At 61.5% G+C, this 19,703-nt stretch overlaps 2 protein-coding genes across 5 annotated transcripts; one reads left to right on the top strand and one right to left on the bottom strand.

The window, feature by feature from the left end:
• The first annotated feature begins 3,819 nt into the window (after positions 1–3,819).
• Positions 3,820–13,080, top strand: TNFAIP8L1 (TNF alpha induced protein 8 like 1). Of its 4 annotated transcripts, none has more exons than XM_035348204.1 (2): positions 3,820–4,052; positions 11,570–13,080. In XM_035348204.1, exon 2 carries the CDS (start codon positions 11,572–11,574, stop codon positions 12,130–12,132), a length of 561 nt encoding a protein of 186 aa, XP_035204095.1. In that variant the 5' UTR covers positions 3,820–4,052; positions 11,570–11,571; the 3' UTR covers positions 12,133–13,080. The 4 variants fall into 4 exon arrangements, with proteins under 4 accessions (XP_035204095.1, XP_035204096.1, XP_035204093.1 ...); XM_035348205.1 differs by lacking the exon at positions 3,820–4,052 and adding an exon at positions 4,954–5,241; XM_035348202.1 differs by lacking the exon at positions 3,820–4,052 and adding an exon at positions 5,262–5,383 and having other exon boundaries at positions 11,567–13,080.
• Positions 13,081–14,718: 1,638 nt separating this feature from the next.
• Positions 14,719–19,224, bottom strand: MYDGF (myeloid derived growth factor). The gene is made up of 6 exons (XM_035348207.1): positions 18,970–19,224; positions 18,065–18,115; positions 17,136–17,197; positions 16,602–16,683; positions 15,980–16,052; positions 14,719–15,611 (listed from the first exon to the last, which is right to left on the bottom strand). The coding sequence occupies exons 1-6, from the start codon at positions 19,207–19,209 to the stop codon at positions 15,532–15,534; spliced, it is 588 nt and encodes a 195-aa protein (XP_035204098.1). The 5' UTR covers positions 19,210–19,224; the 3' UTR covers positions 14,719–15,531.
• Positions 19,225–19,703: the final 479 nt, after the last annotated feature.

Here is a 19,703-nt window from a genome sequence, read left to right as displayed (position 1 = left end):
CTGCAGGGGTTGGGAAATGGGCGCAGGGCTGTGGCACATGTAGGGCAGGGACAAAATACCCACACCTGTGGGGCCGGTGGGGCTTTCCCCTCGTGGGTCCTCTCCTCCTGGTGCCCTGGGCCAGGCGGGGACGGGCTCTCCCCTGCCCCAGCACCGTTCGCCCTGGTCTCTCCCAGCAGGATTGCGGCCCAGGCCGGGCCTTCTGCACCCACGGCCTGACCTGAGGCTCTCCAGCCTCCCTGTGTGCTACGGGTGCTGCACCCAAACCCATGGGCACCCCTAACCCGCCCCAAAACGCTCCCTTTCCTCCCACCCCACGCCTGCTGAACGGCCCAGGGCCTCCCCACGGGGAGAACCAGCCTGGGGCACGCCGGAGAGAGCGGCCCCGAGGCGGCTGGGACATGCTCGGGGCTCTCCTCCAGACCCGAGGGCGCCTTGGACCGCTTACAAGGCGGGGATTTTCTGTCACATTTCTGCCACGAACGAAGGCGGGCGGCCCCGGCGGTGCTGCAAGAAGGGGCCATTGTGGCGAGGTGCAGCTGCGAGGGAGCGGACGGGGAATGCAAAACGCCGGCCGCCGGGAAGGGGCTGGGGGATTCGCCGCTCCCCGAGGCCTTTCCCCACCCGGCACATGTCCCCCCCCCGCCCCCGGTGACAATGGGGCCTTTATGGGGACACCGCCGTGGAGGTGGCCTGCTGTTAGGGTTAGCGGGGGTGGAAGAAAGCCGGCTGGGGCTCAAAGGGTGGCGGTGAACATCACGACGAGGTGGGACCAGCGGAGGGGCAGCGAGCGGCTCTGTGCCCTCCCCTGGGGCAGGGACGAATGCTGCTCTCCAAAGCGGTGCTCAGCAGCTCCGGCTGCTCTCCCTGAGCAGACACGAGGCTGCTCAGGAGCTATCTGGGTGCTGCCTGCCCTGCACGATGCTCTCCCTTGCCCAGGGCACAAGGTTGGGGCAGGGGGCTGTTCACGTGCCCACCCCCAGCATGTGCCCACGCTCAAAGCGGGCGTGAGAGCGGGCAGAGGAGCGCGACCCCCTCCGGGACCAGCCCCGAGCACAGGGTAATTGTTCAGCGTGAGGAAGAGGAGCTGGTGCAAGGCACCTTTTTATTTCTTTGAAAGGACGAGAGGAAGAAAGGGGGAGAGACAGAGAGCCAGGCAGCCTGGTTGGCCCAGATGCTGTTCCTTCCCCCCCCCCCCCCCCTTTATTATTATTTTTTTCCTGCTTTCCCTCAGCACCAGCGCTCATCCCCCACTGACTGGCCGTGAAAGCAGCAAAGCAGCCGCGCTGCCTGCCCAGGGAGGGGGGCACCCAGCAGGGAGGGGGGACCGGGGAAGGCAAACGAGATGAGGAGAGCCCCGGCACTGCTCCGAGCCAAGCGCCACCCTCACCCGCTGCCGGCACCCAAAAAGGATTCGGGGGCTGGCCCCAGGGGACGGAAACAAGGTTGGGGATTGTCCCCAAGGGGCTCCCGGGCTCTGAGCAGAGAGGGGAGTGGGGGCTCATGCACACAGGGTGCTGAGCAGTGGGGACACAGGACGGGGCAGCAATGGGGACAGGGCACCAGGCGCCACGCGGGAGCCACCCCGCCGCCGGGAAGCTGCCGCGTTCTGTCCGCGCTTCCCCGGCCCCGGCAGCATCCCTTCCACGATCTGTCACCGTCTCCTTATCCTGTCCGTGCCGTGCTGTTCCCTGCTAATGGGTTGTTTCTGCTCACGGCGAGTGGCCAAGGGGAACAGATGAGCCCACGAGGGTGATTTATGCCGGGCAGGTTGACGCCGCAACTGTTGAGGAGAGCGGCAACAGCTGCTGCGGCTGCTCCGGCGCGATTTGGCTGCGAGTGGATCCTTGGCCACAGCGGGAACGCTGCCGCAGGCTGCGGGGTGGCCGAGCCCTGGCCTCCACCCTCAGCTTTGCCTGGCTCCGAAATAGCAGCACGAGGTGATGGTGGAGGGCTCGGGGAGATGGGGAGAGCCACCCCTGACACACGGCGGGGCCCTGGAGGATGCTCCGGTCCCGGGACCCCTGCTTGGGAAGGTGGGTGGGGAGCGTGGAGGCAGCAGCCGCAGAGGCCCAGGGGAGGCCGGGGGGGTGTTTCTGCCCTCCGAGGGCAGGAAAGGCTCCTCCCAGCCCCAGGACCTGCTGCTTCGGATGAGGCGAGGCGGGCAGCCTGGGGTGGCAGCAGCCCCCCGGACCCTGTGGTGGGTGACATCCCTGGGGGCCGGAGAGGGGCTGGGGGGGGATTGGGGTGGGGGGTGGAGGGCGGTGGTTCACTTCTCAGCCACCGCGTGAAGCCAGGATTCAATTCAAGTGCTGCCGTTAATCCGGACTTTAATCCGCTCGAAATCCCACCCTTAATCCATTTAATGCCACCGCTCAGAATTAGGCTCCTGTGCAGCGGCTCCTTGCTGCCGGGCCAGGAGGAGGAAGATGAGGGATGGTGGGGAGGGAGGAAGGGGATGGATGGATGGGGATGGATGGAGGGGATGGAGGGGGGTGTAGGCGGATGGAAGGAGGGGGATGGAAGGGGATGGAGGGATGGATGGATGGAGGGGATGGAGGGGATGGGGTTTGGGGGGATGGAGGGGATGGAGGGATGGATGGAGGGGATGGAGGGGATGGGGATGGAGGGCATGGAAGGGATGGAGGGGACAGGGGGACGGAGGGATGGAGGGATGGAGGGGACAGAGGGACGGAGGGGATGGAGGGATGGAGGGATGGAGGGTTGGAGGGGATGGAGGGATAGAGGGATGGCAGAGACACCCCGCCAGCCCTGCCGCTGGGCCGCCCACCTCGGATGGGCTCAGCGGGGCGGAGCGGGGGCTGCCACCGGCACCGGGCCGATCCACCCCCCGGGATGCCCCCAGCCCGGCCCCAAACCCGCTCCGTGCGGCTGCCACCTACCGGCCACAGGCACGGCCGGCGGCGGCTCCCCGCGGCACGCCGGGCTAACGGGACCGGCTCAGCCCCGCCGGCTGCACGGACACCCCCGCCCGCACCGGGGGGAGGGCTCAGCCCGGCGGTAACGGGGCCGCGGCAACCCCCCGGGAAGGGCCGTGGGGAGCTGCCGGGGGGCTTCGTGGCTGGGCAGCGGCACCCGGCACGGGGGGCACCGGAGCGGCGGCAGCGGGCGGACCCGTCCCCGGGGGTTCGGTTGCGGGGGTCCCGGTCGGGGCGGGGAACGTCCTAGGGCGCTCGGGGGGAGTGGAGCGGGGTCGCTCCCCGGTTCCCGGTCCCCCTCCCTGGTCCCGGTACGGTCCCGTTCCCCCTTCCCGTTCCCGTTGCCCCGCCCCTGTCCCGATCCCGTTCCCCCTTCCCGTTCCCTTCCCTCTTCCCGGTCCCGGTCCCGGGTCCCTTTCGCCGGTCCCGGTCCCCCTTTCCGGTCCCTGTCCCCCCTTACGGTCCCCGGTCCCCTTCTCACTCCTTGGTCCCGCCACCATTCTCCTCCCCCGGTCCCGGTCCTGGGTCCCCCTCTCCGTTCCCATTCCAACTCCCCGGTTCCCAGTCCCGGTCCTGTTCCTCCTCTCCGTTCTCGGTCTCGGTCCCGGTCCCGGTCCCCGGTCCCGTTGTCCCTGTCCCTGGTCCCCGGTCCCCGTCCCGTTGTCGTTGTCCCTGTCCCTCCCCCTCCCCGCTCCCGCTGCCCCTCCCCGACCCCCGCTCCCCGCCCCCCCCCTCCGGTCCCGGTTCCGCCGGGGCGATCGCGGGGCACCGAGCGCCCTCCCCTCGGGGCTCCCCCGCCGCTCTCCTATTGGCTGCTTCGTAGCAAGCCCCGCGCCGCCATTGGCCGGCGCCGCCCTCTGGTACCGCCCCCGCCGCCGCCGCGCTCGGCCCCGCTCGGTTCGGAGGCCCCGGGGGCACCGGGCACGGCGGCACCGGGGGCACCGGCACCGACCCTGCGGCGGCCGGGCAGGGACAGGGCCCGGGGGAAGCGAAACTGCCCGTGCCGTGCCGTGCCACCGGAGGAGCCCCGGTCCCGGTAGCCCCGGTCCCGGTAGCCCCGATAGCCCCGGTAGCCCCGGTCCCAGTTCCCGGCTCCGCGCCCCCCCGAGGCAGGTAAGTGCTCCGCTGCAGCACCCCGGGGGCGGCAGGGCTCGGGGCTCCCGGTTCCTTCTGCCTGTCCCGGTACCGTGGGGGGAGGGAGGGGTGTAAACGGGGAGGACCCCCCGGGCTTTGTGCACACCCCTCCCGACCGGTAAACGGCGGCTCCGGTAAAGGCTCCGTCCCCTCCGGGTGAGGAAAACCCCCCGGAAAGGCGCGGGGGGTGCTGGGGGGTGCGGGGTTGGGGTCAGCACCCTTTGGGGAGGGCTCGGGGACCCCGGAGAGCTGGGGGGTGCCGGGGGGCTGGGTGCGGGCAGGGACACGGGGACGGGGATTTGGGGGGGGGGGGGGTGGCCCCGGTTGGGGCCTGGGGTCCCCAACGGGGCTGGGTTCGGGGAGGCGCCCGGGGGACCCAAGTCCTCGGTCCCGCTTCTGGCCGTGCCTCGGTTTCCCGTGTGGGTGAAAAGTGGGGGGAAAAAGGGCAAAAAGGAGAGGGGCTCCCCGGGGGGGGGGGGGGGTTGGGAAACGGGGGGGGCCCCGGGGGCCCCCCCCCCCCCCCCTTCCCCCCGGTTCCCGAAACGCCGCCTCGAGGCCAGCCCCACCGCGGGGCGCCCCGCGCACGTGGCGGGGTTGGCGGCGCAGGCTCCTGGCGGCACTGTCGTGCGTGCTGTCGTGGGCGTCAAGCTCCCAAGGACCGAAATTTCTCCAGCCCTCCGAGGGATGAATCCCTTCGGCCTGGGGGGGTTGCGGCGAATCCTGCCCGGAGGAGCTCCGTGGGTCGGGGCTGAGACTTGGTTTCCCCGGCCCCTGCAGCCGAAGCTTTACCGGAGCGAGTGAGTTGGTTTTAGGGGAAGGCCTGGAACCATAAAACTTTTCTTCCCGACACAAAGTGCGGCGGGGCGGGAGGGAGGCAGCGGGGACGGGGCCCGGCGGGGACCGTCCCGGTGGATTCAACTCAAATCTCGCCGCTCCGTCCTTGCCACGCTCTCCTGGAGGCGCAGCCCCGTGCCAGGAAGCGTGAGAGGTGCCGCTCCTCCAGCCCCCCCTGGCACGGGACGGACAGACGGCGGCGCGGCCTCCGTTTCCCCCTCTGCTTTCCACTTCCCCATCAGCCTCCGGAGCCTCCTGCGAGCGAAGGAGAAAGGAAGTTGCCACGGGAGAGAGCGGCTGATCGCTGCCCGATAAGGGAAGGAGGAAATAGAAGGCGAGACAGATGCTCCAAAATAACCCCCCCACCTTGTTCCTCCTCCTCCTCCTCGTCTTCCTCCCCGCGTGCAGCCTCTGCGCCCCTCGGCCTCCCCGAGCACGGTGCAGGGGGTGCCCCCGGCCGTTCCCCCGGCGGGACCCTGGGGGAAGAAGCGCTGCCGGGGCTCTGCTCCCACGCTCGGGGTTGGGGTTGGCACCGGGAGCCCCTCGTCCTTGCACAGACACGTCGGAGCCGCTGGGGAAAATCGAGCTTCCCAGGCGCTGCTTCAGATCCGCCTGCGATTTTTGGGGCCAAGTCGGATGTTTCCCAGCCCCGGCAGCCTGGTGGGGGGATGCCGGGTTTGTTACGGAGGAGAAACCCCACCGGCTGTTTCAGGCAGCTTCTGGTTCTCCTCCCCCCCCCCCGCTGTGCCCTTGGCTGCCTGCCGCTCCCGATGGGCTGCAGCCAGGGGCTGCCGGGGCTGCCAGGACAGAGCAGGGCTGAGCGGTGCTGGGGGAGTGCGAGGAGCTGCCGAGGCCCCTTGCCTGCTCCTGTCCTCCCCCCGTGACCCCAGTGCCGAGCCAAAAGCGCCCCAAAGCCGCCGGTCTGTGGGCACATGGGGAGCGCCTCGTTGCGAGGATGGCAAAGGCCCTTGCTCCTGGGGGTTTTCTGGTTATAAAACCTTGAAAATCCTCAAGGGCCCTTTTATAAGGGATAATTACTTCCCCTTTTTTTTGCTGCTGCCAAATTGCCGGGCTCGTGCTCTCCCGGTGCGCACACGCAACCCTGGCGTGGGCACCGCGGGAAGGAGCTGCCGGGCAGGGTGAGCCTCGTGGAGCCTGGTGGCAGTGCCACCCTCCCTCTGCATGGCCCAGAGCCATGGGGACAGGGACGGGGGGCACGGCCGAGCGCTCCGCAGCACCCCTCGGCCGATCCCGGCACACAGCGGGGTGGGACCCGACCACCCGGTGCCGTGCAGCAGCCGGGCACGGCGGCACCGGGGCTCGGGGCTTGTCCCCGCAGCGTCCCCCGTGCCGGGCTCCCAGCCAGCTGCAAGGAGAGACCTGCGCCGCGGTTCCTGATCCCGCTGCCAAGAAATGAGGCTTTCCTCGGGCAAGGTGTTTGCTCAGTCGCTTCCTCCCGGGCCTCACCCTGTTCTGCACACACGTGCCAGACCCTGCTCGTCCCCTGCAGCCGGCTGGGGCAGTGGGGAGGGCGGCGAGCGGTGCTGCGTGTCCCCATGGCCACGCACAACAAGGAGCTGGTGGAAAAAACTGCCGGCTCCCTCCTCTGCTACCCAAACACTGCTAAAAACGGGGCCTCGGGGAGGCTGAGGGCTGTGGGGTCAGGCTGGCCGCTGCCGTCGGGCTCTCCAGTTACAGCCCTGTGCCAAGCAGCGGCTTCGTCCCTTCTGTAATCCAGCAGCAAGGTTTAATTAATTAATGTTGGTTGGACGCTTGGAGAGGCGGCGGGGGAAACTGATCCAGGCGGGGAGAGCCGGGGGATGGAGAGGGGAGGAGAGGGAGAGCGTCTCCAGCCTCCGATCATGCGCTCGAGCCGGGCTCCGAGGTCCCAGGGGGCTGGGGAGGCGGTGGTGCCGGGGTGCAAGCAGCGGTGTGAAGGATTTACACGTGGTGGAGGGGAGAGCGGGGAGATCGCACCCGTTAAGCATTTGCTTTTGGTGTTAGCTGGGAGGTGGAGCCGCTCCGGGTGCCCTTGGAGCTGGGGACTTATTGTTGGAGGGAACTTGTGACAGTGAGAGGTGAAGGGGGGCGAGATGGGGACGTGGAGCGGGAGTGTGGGGGCTCGCACGGGGCACGGCCTCTGCTCTCGGCTCGAGCCCTTCCCCTCGTTGCTGCACGCTCGCTCCACACTGACCCATAAATTATTGAAGTGCTTTTGTGTTCCTGCATGAAATATTCATCCCGCTGCCAGGGGAGCTGGCCGTGCGCTCGCGGGGGCTGCCGGGGTGAGGAGCAGCGGCGCGCAAAGAAACGCCGGCAGAGACCTGGTAATTGGGACCTGGAGGCTCGCGGGTGCTGGGGGGAGTCGGGGTCGGCGGGATGTGAGCACTGGATGCGGGGGCAGCAGCAAATCCCCCCCGGCCCCCCTGCTCCTCCTCCAGAGGGGAGGTGATGGAGGCACCGGCCCCGAGTGCCCGCGGCGATGCCGTGCACCGGCACTGCGAGCTCCGGGTACTGGTGCTGGACATTTGTTTCCACGGGAGCTTTAATTGATGCTGCTTAACGAGGGGCTGCGCTCTGCTCTTGCTTACACCAGCGGTGCTGGAGGTGCCTGTGGGGCTCATCCTGCTTTACACCGGTGCGTGTGGGGTTAGGCTTCTGCACACAGGGGGGAGGTGGGGATCGGTGCTGCCTGTCCCTGTCCTGGGCACCCGGGGACAGATTTGGCTGTGCTGGAGGCAGCAGGGAGGGGACATGCCCACCCTGATCCTTGCCACGTGCAGGGTGGCTGCGAGCAGGAGGCTGCGAACGGGCAGCCGGGGTGTGCAGGGTGAGGCTGCTCGCTGTGTTCAGGCTGCGTTCGGTGCTCTTGCTGCCTTGGCCATCGTGGTGCTTGGCCGAAGCCCCAAGCTGCAGCAGGGAGCCTGTGCCCCGGCCCCGGCACGTGCCCAGCCCCAGGGGAGCGTGTCGCAACACCTCGGGGTGTGCCAGAGCATCACCTCCGCAGCTTGCGCAGGATGTCCGGGTGGAGAACTGAGCACGGATGTTGCAGCCTTCGGCTGAGTCCCATGGCGTGGGCCAAGCCCTCCGATCCCGCTCAGGGCTGTAAAGCCTCCCTGGGAGCTCTATTTTCCTTGGTAGGATCCAGATTCCTGCAAAAGTGGTGGGAAAAACCCTCAAAGACACGGCTCTGGCTGTGTGTGAAGCCACCACTCAGCGCCGCGGCAGCGGCCATGCCGCACCGCGCTCTTCCGGAGCAGACGGGGCTCAGTGCTGCTCTTTCGGGGGAAGCTGCTGGTTTTCAAGGGCGTTTTCATTAAAAAGAAGAAGGAAAAAAAAAAAAAAAAAGCCCCGAGCAAGGCTGGAGACTTCAGCAACAGGAAGGAAATCTGGTGGTTTATTTCGGTCTCAAGCCTGCTCTTTGGGGCAAGGCAGCCTCTTCCGCGCTCTGATAGTGGCGACAGCCCCTCTGCGAACAATGGGGCCAGGAGGGGCCGCGGGCCCTTCCCGGCAGGAAAATGTCTCGTTCCTGTGAAATCTCCCATTCGGTGTTGAGCAGCAGCAGGTCCCTGGAGGAAGAGGAAGGTGCCGGGTGCTGGCACGGGGCCGAGCAGCAGCAAATGCCCCGCGAGGCGAGGGTGGATGCTCCTGGGTTCATAGCATGCGTCAGGAGCCAGCACGCTGCACAACAGCCACCAGGGCTAGAGAGAGAGAGCAGACTGCATCTTTGGGGTCCAGGAGAGCACCCTCCAGCACCCATTTGTGCCTCGGTTTCCCCGACAGGACCGATTCTTGCAACCCCAGCACACCCCGGTGCTGGCAGGGTAGGGCTGTGCGGCAGCGAGGCGTTGCTGAGCGCCAGCAGTGCCTGCAGAGCCTGTGCTTGTGGTTGCTAATTGGGAGCTGCGGGCGCACAGGGCAGCTTGGAGAAGCTGGTGCTTCCTATTTTTTAAGGGCTCCGTGGGTGGAGTTTGCACTTGCTTTCTGGCTGCGGTTGCCCAACAAAGAGCTCAGGCGTGGGAATTTCTATTTATACGGGCACCGCTCCCAGGGCATCGCGCAGCACAGGCACGCGGCCGGACGCTGCCATGGAGCCGGGAGGATCCAGGGCACAAATGCAGCTGCAAAGCCCTTGGTCTGGCGGGTGTCGCAGCCAGGGAGAGACACTCAGGGCGAGCCATGGGGCTGCGCTGCCTCTGCCCATTGCTCTGGGCTCGGCTCCACCAGCATCTGGTGCACGGGGCCGATGGCGTTAAATGAGCCCAGTCCACCTGGGAGCCGCCTGCGGCTCTGCAAAAGCAGCCTCTGCTTTGTCATTTCTGTCTTATTAAGTGCGAGAGTCTCAGTTCAAAGCTCACGCTGGCAAAAATCAATGTTTTCGCATTGGAAGAAATACTTACAAACCTCTGTGTTTTTCCTCAGGGCTGTAAATAACGCCACATGCGGTATCTTGCACGGTGCCGTTTGCGATGGCTCCCTTACCACTCACTTAATTCGCATCCTCGCAGAGCCTCAGTTGCCCTCCCAGTCTCGGGCTGTGTGCAGGGGCGGAGAGCTGGCAGCTGGAAGATGCCCGGGAAGCTGGGGGTGAGCTCGCTGACCCCATTGCCCGGCCACCCCTTACCCATCCGCCTGCAGTTCAGGCTGAACCCGCACCCGACGAGCAGGGTAACCCCATCCCCATCTCCCTTGGCCAGCAGGGCCAGGTGAGGGCTGTGCCTCGTGCTCTTCTTCGCAGTGAGACAGAGCCTTGGCCACTGCAGAGCCACCAGGATGGCACTGCTGTGGTTATCCAAACCCCGCAGGGAGCCGGGCTTGGCTCCCGAGCACCCTCCATGTGCTCCATGCCAGCAGGAGCTGCTCCTGCCCGCGATGCGCTTTCAGATCGCCTCACTTCTCTCGGGTGACTGCCGCAGGCTCTGCTGCTTTGAGGAGAAACCTTCCTCTCATCTCCAGCCTGAGCATATTCATGGCCAATTTATCCCCATCCGTTCTCACACCAGCAGCGTCCTTTAGCTTAAATAGCTCTTCTCCCTCCCTGGTGATGTATTTATAGAGCGGTCCCATCCCTTCCCTGCTCTCCTTTTGCCAGGCTGACCGTGCCACGTGCAGCCACTTGCATAAGCAACCTGCATCTCTGCCCATCCATCCTAGTGCGGGAGCGGCTGTTATCATGCTGTTCTCACATCGCTGTGATTTGTAGCGCAGCGATTTCCCAGGGCAAGACGCATCTCCAGGGCCGGCGGCGCTTTATTCATTCACGTCAGCTTTCACAGCCGTAATCTGCCCGAGCAGATTGATTTGGCCAAGCCAGTCCCGCCGAGGTGCTGGGAATCGGGCCGCAGGTGAGCAGGGGCTGAGGTCTGCCATTATTCACCCCCGGGACAGCCCCGCACCAGCCCTGGAGACCGCTGCTTTTGCAAGATGCACGCAGAGGGAGTCGAGCTGGTCACAGAATCATAGAATCACAGAATATCCCGAGTTAGAAGGGACCCACAAGGGTCAGTGAGTCCAACTCCTGGCTCCACACAGGTCTACCCAAAAATTCAGACCTGTGCCCGAAGCACAGTCCAAATGCTTCTTAAACTGACAGGCTTAGTGCCATGACTACGTCCCTAGGGAGCCTGTTCCAGTTTGTGACCACCCTCTCGGTGAAGAACCTCTTCCTGATGTCCAGCCTGAACCTCCCCTGTGACAGCTTGACCCCATTCCCTCAGGTCCTATCGCTGATCACTGAAGAGAATAGATTTCCTCTGCTCCCCTCATGAGGAAGCTGCAGGCCACCATGAGGTCTCCCCTCAGCCTCCTCTTTTCCAGGCTGAACAGGCCCAGTGACCTCAGCCGCTCCTCTTACGTCTTCCCCTCTAGGCCCTTCACCATCCTAGTTGCCCTTCTCCGGACACTCTCCAACAGTTTCATGTCCTTTTTGTATCACGGTGCCCAGAACCGCACGCAGTACTCGAGGTGAGGCCGCACCAGCGCAGAGCAGAGCAAGAAATCAGTGGCAGAACCAGTCTGGGCTCCGACTGTGTGGGCCTAGCAGGCGGGCAGAGATGGGGAGAAGTCTTTCTTTCAATATTTTGGTGCGGCCCGATGCGGCGGTGGGTGCTGTGCTCTGGCCGTGCCACGATGAGAAGCCGGGCCGTACGCAAGCACACGGCTGCAGCGGGTGACTCAGCCGCCACCTGGGTCGTCCCCAGCTCACCCTGCAGGAAGTGAGTCAGGTTTTTAAGGAAGAAGCGTTCAAATGATGGGGCAAGAGCCCTTCCTGTGTAGGTAGCAGCGCGGTGCTGATCGCAGGAGGGAGAGGAAAGGTTGCAGGGCTCGTGGGCCGCGCACAGGTAGGGACCCCACTGTCACCTCTGGTGCTGTTTTTGATGGCATCACATGCTGTCTGGCCCAGCGTGTTGTGGTTTTGTCCCACATTTGGGGGGGAAGAAAGCCAGGAGTGCCCTGTAAGTCACCCCGCGACCAAATCCTGGCCTGTGGGCTCGGCTCTTCTCTGCCCTGGCACCCAGGGGCTTCCCGACTGGGAGCCGCTCTTGGTCTTGCTGGCGGTCTGAGATGTTCTTTGAGCTCCCAGGAGGCTGCGTGGGGAGGAGAGGAGGCAGGGACTGTTCCAGGGCATGGGCTGAACTGCGTGTGCCTCTTTTTCCCTACAGAGATGGACACCTTCAGCACCAAGAGCTTGGCCCTGCAGGCCCAGAAGAAGCTCTTGAGCAAAATGGCTTCCAAGACCGTGGCCAACGTCTTCATCGACGACACGAGCAGCGAGATCTTGGATGAGCTCTACCGGGCCACCAAGGAGTACACCCACAACCGCAAAGAGGCCCAGAAGATCATCAAAAACCTCATCAAGATCGTGATGAAGCTGGGCGTGCTGTACCGCAACGGGCAGTTCAGCCCCGAGGAGCTGCTGGTGATGGAGCGCTTCCGCAAGAAGGTGCATACCTTGGCCATGACAGCCGTCAGCTTCCACCAGATAGACTTCACCTTCGACCGCAGGGTCATGTCGGGTGTGCTCACCGAGTGCCGGGACCTGCTGCACCAGGCTGTCAACAGCCACCTGACAGCCAAATCACACTCCCGCATCAACCACGTCTTCAATCACTTTGCAGACTACGAGTTCCTCTCGGCTCTCTACGGGCCGGCCGAGCCCTACCGCACACACCTGAAGAGGATCTGCGAAGGCGTGAACAAGATGCTGGAGGAGGACAGCATATGAAAGGGGAGGACAAGAGATAAAAGTGGCCGAGCGGGGCCATCGGCAGCTGCTGCCAGACTCTGCATCCTGTTACCTGTGATACTGAGGCTGGGATGGACCTATTTTGGTGATTACAAGGCTTTCCATCCTTTTCCCCCTAGTGCTAACTCTCCCATTTTCTCCTCATTTACGTGAAAGACTCAACCTCTTGATTTTGTCTAACCCATGCCCAGGATCTGCAAACCTCCCTGTGCTGGGCAGAGTCCTTTGCAGGTGATCCTGGGCTTCTGGCCTCCCTGGGCTCCTGATGTACATTTTTTTTCCCTTTGCCCACCAAGTGCTCTTAGCTCAGAGTCCAAGGAACTGGCTGGAACTGGACTCTCTGCACTGAACTTGATTGTAATCCTCCTATGGAAAGAAACAAACCAAAGACTCGTGGTGTACAACACCTGTAAGGTGAATCTGAGTGGGTGGGCAGCTGCTTGGATGAATGGTTGTGAGACCCTCTTACTGGAGGGTTTCGGAGCTGCGTGGCTGTATTTCAGCAGGGTTTGAGCAGCTCCACGATACAGTGGGAACAAGCCATTCCCCAGGCTTGTACTGCCCAGCACAGGAATACACCTCTGTGCCTTTCAGGCTGGAAAGGGCTTTGGCCTCCTAAAGACAAGTCCTGGCAACCAGAAGGATCTCCCTTGCACTGTCCCCTGGGGCTGCGCAAGGGGCATGCAGAGAGGTGCAGGGATCTTCTCATCCCAGGCACATCTATACACACAAAACTCGGCTGGAATCGCCCTCCTGCGGACGGTGTCACTGTGATTGCTTAGATGCCTTCCTCAGTAGTTGTGCAAAGCTGTCCCGAGAATTTCACACGTTTTACATGTCCCTGAGTGAGTTATGATTGTTATTTTTTAGCAAACTCTGTAGCCCTGATGAGTTATTTAAATAAACTCACCTGTTCAGCTTGGTTGCTCCATGTGGTTGGCGGGTGGCAGTCACAAAATGAGCGCTGTGGGCGGCTTTGTCCTTTAAATAAAGATTGCTCTCTGTGCCGGAGGCTTTTGCTCTCCTTTCCCCCTGGCATGAGAACAAAGATCCTCCCACCCCACCGCCTTGAACCGCTGCCTGCCCCTGCTCCCTGGCACAGCAGCGTTGCGCTGCCAGCACTGAAGCAGCGGGAGGAGAAGCGTTGCAAAATCCCAGTGCAGACCAGTAGCAAAGGGCTGGGGCCCTGGGGGTTCCTGTGCTCTTGCACCCACGTGTCTCCTGCATGAGCCTTCCCTCCGTCTCCATGCCACAAAGCAGGAGCTAAAAAAGCACAACCCTGATAACAAAAGGCGAGGGGTGACCTTACGGAGTTACCGGCGCGTTGTGCGCTCAGAGCGCGGATGCACCAGCAGCGGCCTATTTCCCACACTCTGATCTTTGCTTTGAGCATTGAAAATTGCCCTTTTAGCATACAAGACGCTGCACAGTCTCAGCCGGCCTTATCTTCGTGACCTTCTTGTGCCTCCTGTTCCATGGGATGTCTCCAGGCACAGGCGATTGCCGATTGCTCGCTGATGCCAAGCAGAGAGCAGCCCAGCCGCTCGCGTTCACCACTCCCTTTCCGCTGCTGGTTTGAGACACTGATAAGTTTCAGCTTTAAAGATTAAAAAAGAAATCCCCCCCCTATCTCTACCATTTAATCGGCATGGCTCCAAATATCACACCTAATTTAATTGCACAAAGCAGCTCAGGATGCGAGGTAGACACGGTCACAGGTGCGCATGTAGAACGCAGCCAAGGTTCACAAAGCTGTTGGCCCCTTGGAGAGGGCAGGGAGAAGTTGGCTTTGGTGTGCGACATCTGAGAACAGACGTTCCTGTCCCCATTGGGCTTTCTGCAGCTGTCAGGTATGTGCCGAGGAGCAGCCGGAGCTGGAAACAGCTCGTCGCTGCTCGGTGGAATATTGGCAGATGCAGAGAACACACAAAGCGGAACGGGGCTGATGGATGCTGCCGTGGCGGCTGCTGTGCTGACAGCCAGAAATGCTTTGCTCTTCTGTTCTCGAGGTGCATGTCAGCACCAGCTGCATGATGCTCCTTAATTGCAAGAAACATCTCTGCTCAGATGAATCTCCTGACACACAGCATTTTTCTTTGTCCTCGGTGTTTCTTACACCCCAGTGCAGCAGCCAGGACCGTGCTTAACCCACCGAGTGCTTGGCACCAGCACCAGGTTTCCTTCACACACAGAGAAGGAAGCATCCAGGGACAGCCTGGAAAACAGAGCCTGTAAAATCCCCAGTACAAAGCACCCCCAGACTGCCAAAGACCAAGGGACTCCTCCCAGAATGGGAAAAGCAACTCCCGATGACCACAGCCATCACAAGGCATCACCTCTGGGCAAAGCACCCGTCATGACAGCACTGGCTTGCATAAACTTACAGGTTCTTGTGTGCTGCCGCTGGGATGTCTGTCTCTTGGGTGGGCAGAAGCCCCATAAACCCTCTGCAGCCTCCAGCCTCCTGTGTGACATCTCAGCTCCTCCTGGCCAAGCAAACGCCGAAGGTCACGCCGCTCGCTGGACATGCAGTTGGAGAGGGGAGGAATCACAGACCACAGCAAGCCCAGGCAAGAGCACAATGCTTTATTTATTTGTTTGTTTATTTACACAGGAAAGGAATTCCACATCCCCTCACTGTTATTACTCTAGATAAGAAAAAAAATTGCTTCTGTACGTATAAAATAGTCCTGCAATTGTACTGAGACATGGAAGTGTTGCTTGGATTGATTCCTGGGTTGTGTCAGAATAAGCAGCTTTGCCTTCCCCATGCCAACTTATCCCAACCTGCAATCAGCACTAAGGCAGGAACAGAATATCCTCTCCAGCAAAGCCGGCGACGGTCTTCAATAGCTGCACTCAACAAGGAGTCAGATAGCTTTGGCCAACCCTATCCCTTCCTTCCCCCTCCTGCCCAATTTAATTTGTTTCTCCTCCAATGCTGGCAGAGAAAGAAAGCCTGTCACCACCCTCCAGAGACTCCAGAGTTAACAACTTTCCTTTAGCAAACCTTGCTTAAATCCAGCCGCTTATCTTTCTGCATTGCTCTTCCTAGCAAGGAAGATAAGGAGCCCTGTTAGAGGGGAGCTTTACCATATTCAGCAGATCAGTGAAGCAGAAAGCGGGCAACAGAACGGCTGGCTGCAGATCGGGAGTCTCAGAGGAGGTTTCCAGCTGCAAAGCACATTGTTACTCTGACACAAGACAGAATGCATCTGTCTCAACACCTCCACGTCCCACTTGTGTTGGACCCTAGCACGTTTCAATACGGAAAACACGAAAGGTTTGGCCGACCGAAAAACCCGCCAGTAACAAGGAATCCCCGCTATCTGCCACAGTCTTCCGGCCCAAACACCCTGCCCAACAGCGTCCTTGGGGTCACAGCTCATCACGGGGTGTTTTTGCTACGATCATGAGTTTCGACAGTTCAAAACGGAACTTGCCTTCCCTGTGAGACACTAGAAAGAGAGAAAACAAGCACAGGATAAACAGATGGTAAGACACGAACAAAACAGCCCTGCTGGTTCCCTTCCAGGACGATAGAGCCAGCAAGTCGGGCATTGCGCTTCCTTCTATGCACAGTACCAGCACGTTGTGATAAACCCATTCTTCCCCCATGCTAATTAGCATTTGCACTGGAGTAGGACCTGCAAAATCTTGCTGCCAACTAGGGATTAAGAGTCCCACACTCCCGACTCCATAATGTGCACTGTCTGCCTCTATATTGTCACCTATCTGCTTTAAGCTTAAACACTTGTCTCCTGGTAGTCAGCCAGGCTTGTCTCCCGCACCAGCCCTTTCTCACATAGTTCTCTTGATCACAGACCTGTTGTTTCAGTGATTTCAAACTCTTCCTGTTTTAAAGGGACGTCACTTTGTCCACCCACTGCAGCTTGAGACTGAAACGGGAAGGAAGAAGTTTTAGGCAATTGAGGCAATCCAAGAAGCTTCTGTATTTAAAGCAAATAAACAACAGCACGTTTCGAGAGACAACAAGCTCGCGTTTTAATAATGTGGAGTGAAAGAATTAAATCTGCAAAGGAAAACTGAAGGAAAATCCCTGGCTGTGTTTCCACTTCCTTTAAACTACAGACTTGTGCCCTTCAGGTGACTGAAAGCTGCATCGCTCAAGGCCAGGAAATGGGAGCATGAATTTGCTGAGATAAACCAAGACTCCCCTTGCCCTGTGCACCTGGGCAGGATGGTGTCTTTTGGAGCCACTGACACCAGCGAAGCCAGCAGCTAACCAGTGGCACAGAGGGAGCAGAAATAAAACAGTGCAGGAACTCCTTTCTGAGGACGCTCTCCTGACTGCCACCGCTCTCTAATTAAGGGTGTGGTGGCGTAGGTTTTACTGGGCAGATGCCTAATAAATGTTTTCAATGTCCAATTCATGTTTCATAGCAGCCTCCCATATGCCTACTTCCACGTGATCAGATGGGACTTACATAAGCCATGGCGTGCTCTATCTTGGCTCCCTTCACTTCAGCTTTAAACTGGGTGAAGAAGAGATAAGACTTCCCTTGGGGCCTGAAAAGAGAGCAGAGACTTTGACATAAAGAGCAGGAAAAGGCTACGCAGGAGGTGAGAGCACAGGGAAGGTTCATACACAAGGGCTAACGCTGCCCCCCCCGCTCTCCAGGACACAAGCATTAGAGACCATCTTGCTCTGACTTCCTGGGGAAGGAGCAAGTCAGGCAGTTTCTTTTAGTCCCTGCTGTTGGCACAGAGGGTGGAGGTGCTGAAGAGCAGCAGGACTCAGGGCTCCCTCCCTCCACAGCCACCTCGGGCTCTCTTGTAGCTCCACCTAGTGTAGCGGGGCGATGGGGCGGGAGAACAGCACTTACAAACCACCACTGGGCTCGAGAGCGCACTCGGAGTCACAGCACCTCGTGGGAGAGGAAAACCAGAGCTCCCCAGCCCAGATCCCACCTGGCTTGTTGCTGCTTTTGCCTCAGAGCCTTTCGGGTTAAACAACGCACCTCCAGACAGAGCAGGAGAAGAGCAGGTTGTCTTCGCTGACTCCAATGTTCATCTGCCATTGCTGCAGAGGGGAAAGGCCTCCACAGTTAATGCAAGAGCCTCCCGCTTCCCACTCACCCCCTGCCTCCCAGCTGCAGGCATGACAAGTGTCAACCACTATAAAATAGCACAACACGATTACAGAACAATTGCTGATGGCCCCCTTTATTTTGTATTTCGCAAGGCACGAGGCTTGGTCACGCCCTGCTCTCCACGGTTCCGTTAGTACCATTACAGAAAAGAGTTAAAGTCTCATTTCCTTTTACACTAAAATAAACGGACCCCGTTTTATATAGGGGACTTGCAGATAAGGAAGTACAAACCGTGCCCGTCTGCACAGCACTTATTGCAACAGCAACACGAGCCACAAAAGCCTTCAAGCCTCCTAAAGAACACAAGATTTACTCCTACAAGGCCCTTCCTACCAACTGGGGCGTGAAATTGTCGCTCTCCGTTCTCCAGGGAAGGCACACGACCTTAAACCTTGCAAATGCCACGGCCTTGCGAACCCCACCACCGCTGCACGAAGGTCGCTTCCATTCAAGAAGCAAATCCAACCAAGTGACTTTCGCAAACATGCAGCGTTGGAAATGCTGCAGCCACCCTCCCTCACGGCTCCTGGGCCCTAGAATCAGCTGATCACAAAGGAAACCCACTCCCCCTCCAGAGAAAAACAAGTTTCTTGTCCAGGCCATGAATTAAACCTAGGGCACAGGACGATGACTGACCAAAGGAGGCTTGGGGCAGAAGAGCAGCCTTTTGTCTCTGGGGCATACACGTCCTTCTCGGTCACCACCGGTGTCAACACAGACATCCTGAATGGTTTTTTATTCTGTGCAGCCACAGAGATTAAGCGTAAGGGAAACATTTGAAGGCTTGCCTGACTCACCTCGTTCGTTCCTCCCTGAGCAGAGTACGTGAAGGTGCAGGTGTAATCTCCCTGCAAAAAGAGAAGAGCAGCTGTAGCGGGACACTCCGTGTGACCAACGGTTTGCTCAACATAGGCAAACCCTCGGCAACGCCACGAGATGTGGGAACGTCTGAGAGAAGGACGGGGGCCGTGGGCACGGTGCAGCCTGTGGCGGTCTCGCCCCGGGGGTGACACGAGGAGGAGCACACACCCCATTCACCTGCACCAACAGCTGGACCCCAGCGAAGCGCCGAGCCAGGAACCACGCTGCTGCTGGTCAGGGCTGTGAGGCCCTTGTGCTGTGGGGTGTCCTGGGGGTGTCCTGGGGGTGTCCTGGGGGGTATCAGCAGGACCCCACAGCGTTGGGGTGGGGATTTACGGCTCAGAGGGGGCAGAGACCTGCACCCCCTTCCCCACAGAGCCCCGTCCCCTTGGCAAGCCTCTTTCCCCTGGGATCCCTCCTTCCTTGAGACCCCCGTCCCCTCACCGCTCCCTGCCTTCCCTAGGGGCACCCCCTTCCTCGAGGGACACCTTCACGGGGTGCCTCCTGCCCCCCCCCAGAGCACCCATTTTCCTTGGGGACCCTGTCTCAGGCCCCCCCTTTCTCCTTGGGGTCCCCATTCCGAGGGGGGCTCTCTTCCTCCTGGGGGACCCCCAGCCTCTACAGAGCCCCCCAGGGACCCCCCTATTCCCCAGCCCCCCCTGCCACGGGCCGGCCCCCCCCCCCAGCCGCTCCCATAGCAACCAGCACGGACCCCCCACCACCACCACCCTCGTCCCGCCTCCCCTCGCTCTCAGCCAATCCCCGCGCCGGGATAGCAGAGCGACGTGCGCCCCCGCCAATCGGGGAGAGGCGCGTACCCTCTCCTCTCCCCGGCCCTCACCAGGCTCCGGGAGAAGGAGTGCACCTCCCCGCCGGGCCGCACGTCGAACTCGGCCGTGCTCGGTCCCTCGGCGGCCCGGGCCCCCAGCCACAGCAGGGCGGCGGCGGCCACCACCGCGCCCCACAGCCCCCGGCCGCTCCTCCCGCTGGGCGCCGCCATCTTGGGAAGGAAACCCGCGCTACGGCGGCCGGGAGGGGTCAAGGCGGGCCCCTGGCGCTCGGCGGGCGCCGCGGCGGCCATCTTGGGTGTGGGCAGGGGTGTACTGAGGGGGGGGGGAGATGGGGCAGGGACCGTGGGGACAAGGCGACATGGAGGCGTTGGGGCATGGGACAAGGGGACAGTGGCCACCCGGACAGTGACCCCTGGGACCAACACGGACCCTGGGCTGTGGCCCTGGGGTGTTCAAGGCAGCAGCGGGACCCCCTCAGCCCAGCCTGGCACCCATCACCCTGCTGAGGCACCAAAGCCCCCCGGGCGCTCATGGGGTTGGAAATAAGCAGCAGGAGGGGGGGGGGGTTTATTTTTCTTCCTGCCTTGGCGGGGGGGCTTGCTTCGGTAAAGAACTGTTTTTTAAGAGCTGGGCTTGCAGGGGTCAAGCAGGCCTGGAGGCACGGTCAGAAGGTGAAGCGCTGGAGGTGGCAGCTGGGAGTTGGGTGGAAGGAAAAGGGTCACCGGGGGGGGGAAGGAGGCAGGGACAGCTCCCCTCACGGAGCACCGAGCGAAACAGGGCTTTG

This window comes from Oxyura jamaicensis, chromosome 28 (genome assembly GCF_011077185.1).
Source record: "Oxyura jamaicensis isolate SHBP4307 breed ruddy duck chromosome 28, BPBGC_Ojam_1.0, whole genome shotgun sequence".
NCBI lineage: Eukaryota > Metazoa > Chordata > Aves > Anseriformes > Anatidae > Oxyura > Oxyura jamaicensis.
The sequence above is the reverse complement of the archived record's forward strand: the minus strand, read 5'-3'. Positions and strand labels throughout refer to the sequence as shown.